The sequence below is a fragment of the Micropterus salmoides genome, unplaced genomic scaffold, assembly GCF_014851395.1.
Source record: "Micropterus salmoides isolate LMB-PRFRI ecotype aquatic unplaced genomic scaffold, ASM1485139v1 Ms_hic_scaffold_2, whole genome shotgun sequence".
NCBI lineage: Eukaryota > Metazoa > Chordata > Actinopteri > Centrarchiformes > Centrarchidae > Micropterus > Micropterus salmoides.
The window spans coordinates 43,760,829-43,768,739 of NW_024041150.1; the positions used below are offsets into that span (position 1 = coordinate 43,760,829).

Genomic DNA, 7,911 nt, shown 5'->3' on the forward strand with positions numbered 1-7,911 from the left:
TTCTCTGTTTGCTCTTTTCTGCTATTCTCTGCTTTGCTCTTCTCTGCTCTTCACTACAGTACACACAGAAAATGACGGAAAAAACAACAAAACTTTAGCAAATACATGGCTAATACACCAATGTTACAGGGTTTTCGTATATACATGTCATACTAAATTAAGATGGTAATAAATGGTTAGATTCAGTGATCACAGCAGTATGAGGTGAAATTCACACACAGGTTCAACAAGGTTCAGTGCCATCTTTAGCAAATAACTTTACACAAGCATTTGGGGGCTGGTTCAATATCACTAGAAAGATCCAACCTTTACATGTTACACGGGCTCCCCCCCACTTCACTGTTAAGCGCTTTGAGTTTCCATGATAAAGCGCTATATAAATGTAATACATTATTATATCTTTATTATTATTACACTTAGTAAGGGCAGTCCAACACACTAACAGACAGTGAATTGCAAGCACAGACAGCATTACAAGGCAAATACACACACAAATGTGTGAAAAGGCTAACCAACGTTTATAGCACAATATAATCCTGATGTTCTCATACGAGTACTTCCTAATTTACAGCAGCTTAGCTTGTTACTTTTGGAAAAAAAGTAATCTGTATCTACAGTAAATCTGTATATCATGCCAAACAACACATGTTATAACCACAACCATAACATTTTATTAGGATTTTTACCTTTTCCACTTAGCTGTCTGCATTGGCTGTAGAAGGTATTAGTGATATTGACGCCATCTTGTTTTTCCACGAATGAGTGTATTTTGGTTTTGCTACCACTAGATGGCACAGGCAACTTCCCACTAAGGAGGAGTATAGGTCTCAGTAAAGCAGAATTAAGTATACAATGCAGACAGCCCAAAATCTAATTTCCCCATATGAGGACACAGGGTCTCAGGAGTTAAAATGGATTTTTACAAACTAATGTCAATGAATTAACAATATATAAGGTAGAAAGGTATTCACCCCCAGGTCAGTAGATGCACATCTAGGCTGCAATTGCTTTATCAGGCTGACACACTACAATTCTTCTACATTCTTCCTTGCCAAAAAGCTCAATCTCTGTCAGGTTGCTTGGGGATCGGGCATGGACGGCTCTTTTGAAGTTCAATGTTTGTCCAATGGCTCTTTGGATGGATGGATTTTCCTTCTTTTCTCAGCTTGACAGTGGCTTGCTTTTCTCCCATAGACAGCTCTCTGGTCTTCATGTTGGTTTATCCTCTTTAACAGGAAATGCAGTCTTTATAGGTTTGAACCAAGGATGAAAACTTGAGACTATTTAATTTTTGGACAATCAACCTAAAAGGCAACACCAGGGCAACAAGAAACATCTGTCTGTCACATGTCCCAATACTTTTGCTCACTTGAACAATGGGTGGGTTCAAACTAAGGGTGGTATGTCCTGAGTTGTTTAACACATCTAGATGTGAATAAGAGCTGAAATTCTGAACTCTTGTCTCATACTCAACTTTTGTCTTCAGTGAACAACAAAAACAAAGTAATTTGCCTTACTGTTCCAATACTTTTGGAGGGGACTGTATGAGCTTTTTTCAGCAGTGGCTTTCTCTTTGCCTTCTCTCTCCCATCCAGCTTCGACTGGTGAAGAACCCGGCCAACTGTTGTTGTATGTTCAGTCTCTCTGAAGCTTTTCACTCCTTCAGAGGGCTCGTAGGTGTTTTGGTGGCCGCCCTCACCAGTCTTCTTCTTGCCCGGTCTCTCAGTTTGTGAGGACGGCCAGCTGTAGGCAGATTTAAACAAGTACCATTCTCCATCCATTTCTGAATGATGGATATCACTGAACTCTGTGGGACCCAACTTCTCTTCTTACTTCTAATTAACTAGAAGACTACTCGGAGACTGAATATCATTGTTATTATTCTCTCTTCTTCTTCTTTGTACGTTCAATGTAGTGACGGGCATCTACACTACCGGAATTACACAAGCAGAAGAAGAACGCCTGTGATGATGAAACAGGCTCTGTAGAAACATGACAACAAAATATAGTGACCTCCATAGAAGGGGGTGCCCGCAGTTATGTAGATATAAATGTCTCATTCTAAGGTAATAAAAACATAATGGTTCATTATGTAAGGTCTTTACACACCACTGAAAACACGGTTATGGATCTTATATTGCATTTCTGTCAACAGAGCCACAGAAATATTACACACTGAACCTTTAACATTCTACCTTATACTTTAAGATAAATAAGGAACCTTGCACCCAGTACCAGAGCCTGATATTTTTGAAGAGTGCCTTATTTGCTGCTCTGTTCTAAGTCAAGTTTAAGAATGTGCACACATCAAACCAACCTGTGAATAAGTGATGAAACAAAGACTGACCTGTACAGAGTAATTATTAATCCAATAGGTGGTATCATTAAGTCTGGGTTTAGGAAGTACCATAGCACTGAGACTGCCCTGGTTAAAGTCACCATTGACGTATCAATGTTTGCTGATGATGGCGTGTAATCAGTCCTGGTACTTTATTTTATCCCTTTTATTAGGGCCCGAGCACGAACCGTGTGAGGTCCCTATTGAAACTGTAAAGATTATTGTCTTTTCTTTTCTTTTTTTTTCTTTTTTCTTTCAGATTTGTGCGGTGCCTTCTAAAGGCATTGACGATGAAAAGTTGTGCTATCTGTGAGTTTTCGTCAATGGGCGTGTCCGTGGCGTGGCAGCCCCCGATGCACGTTTAACCTATGAAATTTCTGTGGCACATGTATCATGCCCAGACGTACCAAAAAGCCTCTTGGAGCGATGCCCTAATCTCAACAGGAAGTCGGCCATTTTGAATTCTATGGCCATTTGGATGATTTACACACTCCGTACTTTAACGAACTCCTCCTAGGGATTTAGTCGGATTGATTTCAAATTTCTGCTGTGCCTTCTAAAGGCATTGATGATGAAAAGTTGTGCTATCTGTGAGTTTTCGTCAATGGGCGTGTTTGTGGCGTGGCGTCAAAGATCAACTCTTCGCCATGACACAGGAAGTTGTTGTAACTTCAGTGTACATGCTCCCGTCCCGAAGACATCTACACGCCAATATTAATTTATATTCATAGCGCCAAGTGCTATGTAGCGGCACAAAGGGGACACAGGAAGTGACGTATAACACCTTCATGCAGCGTCCAAATTGCGTAGCAAATTCACAACCGCACCGGCAGAGCTCCAGAATATGCAATGCGACTGCCTCATACCCCAATGCGTTCCACGTGCGAGGGCCCGTCCAACACTGCTTGTAGCTTTAATTAGTGTTAGGGTATTTGTATAGCCCCACATTCATACACTGAGCCTAAGTGCTCAAACACAAACTAACATTCACACACATTCATACACTGGTGGAACAGCCACCATTCGGGGTTCGAAATTCGGGGTTCAGTATCTTGGCCAAGGACACTTCGACATGCAGCCTGGAGGAGCCAGGGATTGAAATGCCAAGCTTCCAATTAACGGGCAACCCGCTTTATCTCCTGAGCCACAGTCGCCCCCTTATTTATGTTCAATCCTGAAATATTATTTTTAGAATTTTGCTTTTCCAATGCAAAGAAATAGCTAGTGTTTTTTTCGCAGGGGTATTGTGTGTGGGTTTTTAGAGACCAATTCCTACTCTTCGATTCCCACCTCCCACTTGAGCATAAGCTAGGGGTCATGAGAACACTGCACCACAGAACGGAAAACATACCAACAAGCGCCAAAGCCAGACAGAAGGAATAGAAACACCTGAAGGGGGCACTTACAGCCTGTGGATACCCAAAATGGACCTTTGTGAAAACAGCCACATGATCCAGGGGGATCCAGTGGGGAGACTACTACAACCACTACACAAACGCATGGCTCAACACAGAAGGGCCAATTCCTCAGGTCAAGACTCTGCAGTTTACTTACATCTGAAGGACAGAGGACACTCGTTTGAGGACCACCAGGTGCACATTTTAGACAGAGAGGATGGATAGTTTGAAAGAGGTGTCAAGGAAGCCATTTACAACCGGATTGAGAAGCCGTCGTTGAACAGAGGAGGGGGTCTATGCCACCACTTATGCCCCACTTACAATGCGGCCCTTTCATCACTTCCCAGGAAACTCAACAAACGTAACCCATTGGCCTCAGGTGAGGATGCCAACGATGGTTGTTTAGTCTTGGCCTCAAGTAGTCCTAATGACCATAGAGATGTCCGCTTTTTGCCGCCAAAATGCATTCTGGGATATCTGGCTATCCAAAGTCCACACAAGTAACCACTGATGCAGGCTCAGTAAAACAGGTGGAGCAAGAATACATCCCTGTATTTGACTCCACTTGGCTATATGTGGACTTTTGAATTGGAACAGGACTTGCGCTGCGACTGATGATGTTTCAAAAGTCCACAAGTACAGAAAAGAATGCAGATTGAGAAACATCTTATGTCCAATCTGGTGTACAATATCAATTAGAAATCCAACTTGTTTTTCTCATCTGACAGCTTCAGGAAGGTTGAACAGCTTTAGGTTCCAGCGTTGACTATAGTGTTCTGCTTCTTCAATCTTCATATCTTTTCAGAGATTTTTTTTACTTACAGCATGTATCTTCTCATCAGTTGTTTTTGTCTGATAATCCATCCCTTAGACATTTTCTTTGATGGACAAAATGTCTGCTGCGTATTTACTTATTTTTTGCTCCTGGATCAACTCCTGGATAGCTTTTAAGGGGGCTATCACACTTGCCTCGTTTGGTCCAGACTTTTGAACATTTAAGTGTGGTCCAAACCAAAATTGCAGGCGTGAAACTTCCCATGGACCGCGGTCCGGACCAAACAGAAAAAATGTCTGTGTGTGTGTGTGTGTGTGTAGTAAGGGTAACATTGCTCAGCAGAGATGCGATGAAATGCAGCCTCCGTTAACGTCCTAGTCCCTAACTGGAATTTAATTGTGAAGCAGAGAAAACAACCAGAATGATTAATTTAAGCCAATAAATACAAATTATATTTCTATTGTTCAATCATATTTATCTATATTCTTTCTGTCCATGCCTATGCTCCAATCACAGGACTCCAGGCTGAAGGCAATCACACCTCAACAGGTAAAGAGAGAAAGAAAAGAGAAAGAAAGAATCACAGAAACAGAATCAGTAGTCAAGTTTTAGTTTAGTCTCTTTACTGATGACTCTCTTGTTTCTGTTCAGAGGCTGATGATGTCAAGTTGGTGGGAGGAGCCAGTCGCTGTGCAGGAACACTGGAGGTGAAACATGAGGGAGACTGGAGACCAGTGATGGACTCTGTCTGGAGCCTGAAGACAGCAGCTGTTGTCTGTAGACAACTGGACTGTGGCTCTGCTGTTTCTGTAGGAGAGAGAATGGCGTCCTCAGACAGGCCTGTGTGGAGGATCAGGTCTGTCTGTGTTCAGTCTGGATCTGCTCTGAGGGAGTGTGTAACATCAACTTCCTCTGCCTTAATCCTGGATCTCACCTGCTTAGGTAAGCCTATCAATGACATCATCTATGACAGTAATGTACCCAGGTTATTTTGTGTCTGCTGTTTTTATCTATTTCATCTTCTATTATCTCTCCAGACTCTGTCAGGCTGCTGGGCGGGACTAGTCTGTGTTCAGGCAGACTGGAGGTGAAGTCTAACCAGTCTAACCAGTCTAACCAGAGGTGGTCCTCAGTGTGTGAAGCTGACTTTGACCAGCAGGATGCAGAGGTGGTCTGTAGGGAGCTTGGCTGTGGGGCTCCTTCAGTCCTCCAGGGGGCGCTCTATGGAAAAGTAGAGGCTCCGATGTGGACCAAAGAGTTCCAGTGTGGAGGCCATGAGTCTGCTCTCCTGGACTGTAGAAGCTCAGGCTCAGCTAGAAACACCTGCTCACCTGGAAAAGCTGTTGGACTCACCTGCTCAGGTAGAAGAGGAGCTGCAGCTTTGATTTGGTTCATTTCTGTTCTGATGAAACTCACTTTATTGTTTTACTAATGACTCCCCGGTTTCTGTTCAGAGCCTGATGATGTCAGGTTGGTGGGAGGAGCCAGTCGCTGTGCAGGAACACTGGAGGTGAAACAGGGAGACTGGAGACCAGTAAGTGACTCTGGCTGGAGCCTGAAGACAGCAGCTGTTGTCTGTAGACAGCTGGACTGTGGCTCTGCTGTTTCTGTAGGAGAGAGAAAGGAGTCCTCATACAGACCTGTGTGGAGGATCTGGTCTGTCTGTGTTCAGTCTGGATCTACTCTGAGGGAGTGTGTAACATCAGATTACTCTTCCTCCATCTTGGATCTCACCTGTTCAGGTAAGCCCATCAGTGACATAATCTATGACAGTAATGTACCCAGGTTATTTTGTGTCTGCTGTTTTTATCTATTTCATCTTCTATTATCTCTCCAGACTCTGTCAGGCTGCTGGACGGGACTAGTCTGTGCTCAGGCAGACTGGAGGTGAAGTCTAACCAGTCTAACCAGTCTAACCAGAGGTGGTCCTCAGTGTGTGAAGCTGACTTTGACCAGCAGGATGCAGAGGTGGTCTGTAGGGAGCTTGGCTGTGGGGCTCCTTCAGTCCTCCAGGGGGCGCTCTATGGAGAAGTGGAGGCTCCGATGTGGACCAAAGAGTTCCAGTGTGGAGGCCATGAGTCTGCTCTCCTGGACTGTAGAAGCTCAGGCTCAGCTAGAAACACCTGCTCACCTGGAAAAGCTGTTGGACTCACCTGCTCAGGTAGAAGAGGAGCTGCAGCTTTGATTTGGTTCATTTCTGTTCTGATGAAACTCACTTTATTGTTTTACTGATGACTCTCTGGTTTCTGTTCAGAGCCTGATGATGTCAGGTTGGTGGGAGGAGCCAGTCGCTGTGCAGGAACACTGGAGGTGAAACAGGGAGACTGGAGACCAGTGATGGACTCTGTCTGGACCCTGAAGACAGCAGCTGTTGTCTGTAGACAGCTGGACTGTGGCTCTGCTGTTTCTGTAGGAGAGAGAAAGGAGTCCTCATACAGACCTGTGTGGTCGATCTGGTCTGTCTGTGTTCAGTCTGGATCTACTCTGAGGGAGTGTGCAGAATTGTCTTCCTCTTCCACCATACTGGATCTCACCTGCTCAGGTATGCCCTTCAGTGACATCATCTATGACAGTAATGTACCCAGGTTGACTCAGCAGCTAGAATGGCAGCAGACTCTTTTTGGTTGCTAATTAACATTAGCTAAATCACTAATGAAGTAATGTTAGCTGTATGTCATTACTATTTACTCGTCCAGGGTTGAGAACATCAGGTCCAAGTTAAACTGGTGTACAGCTCTGTCCTGTTCACACACATCCACATACTAGTTCAATTATATTTCAGTTTTCAGAGAAGTCTGAAAACTGGGTGTTAAAGGACGGTGGTGACCATGAAGAAGCTGAAGTTAGTAAAGTAAGTTAGGGATGCAAACTGGTCCTTTTAAGCTAATGAGGAGACGTTTGTTTTGGATGTTAACGTGCAAATTATGCTTAGTAATTATAAATCAGAAAAAAAGATGCATCAATAATAGTTTAATAATCACATCGCAGCCTTCTGAATTGTAATTGAATCGTGAAGTGCTTGAAGTTTCCCACCCTTAATGATAAGAACCATAATACTTTCTTTGGTTTCTATTTTCTTCCCTCAGTGAAAGAATTTAATAGTAATGAGTGAAGCTGACTCTGAGACAGTGAGAGAAGTTAAGACAAAAAGATGTGGAAAGGAGAAGAGTGACCAGTAGTAGATCAAATAAAGTACCGTAACATGATAATATACGGGCATGTTGTTCATCCTACTGTGCTACTTCCTACAGAAATATAATATCATTTGAGTAAATGTTCTTCTGTTGGCCTGATATTCAATTCACAGTATTGAAGAACACATTTACTTGGCACTGTTGCATTTGCTGTTGCTATTAGAGCAGCCTACATTATTTTGGCATGGACTCAGATGTAGCTGATTT

General features: G+C 43.3%; 1 protein-coding gene across 1 annotated transcript in view; it reads left to right on the top strand.

Annotated features, from left to right (window-relative positions):
- LOC119911992 (scavenger receptor cysteine-rich type 1 protein M130-like) overlaps window positions 1–7,141 on the top strand; it is a 10,276-nt gene extending 3,135 nt beyond the window's left edge. Inside the window, exons 2-5 of the mRNA XM_038730964.1 lie at window positions 5,027–5,059; window positions 5,162–5,452; window positions 5,548–5,597; window positions 6,983–7,141. Of these exons, the coding sequence (XP_038586892.1) occupies window positions 5,027–5,059; window positions 5,162–5,452; window positions 5,548–5,597; window positions 6,983–7,141 (533 nt within the window). The remainder of the gene's footprint in view (window positions 1–5,026; window positions 5,060–5,161; window positions 5,453–5,547; window positions 5,598–6,982) is intronic.
- Window positions 7,142–7,911: the final 770 nt, after the last annotated feature.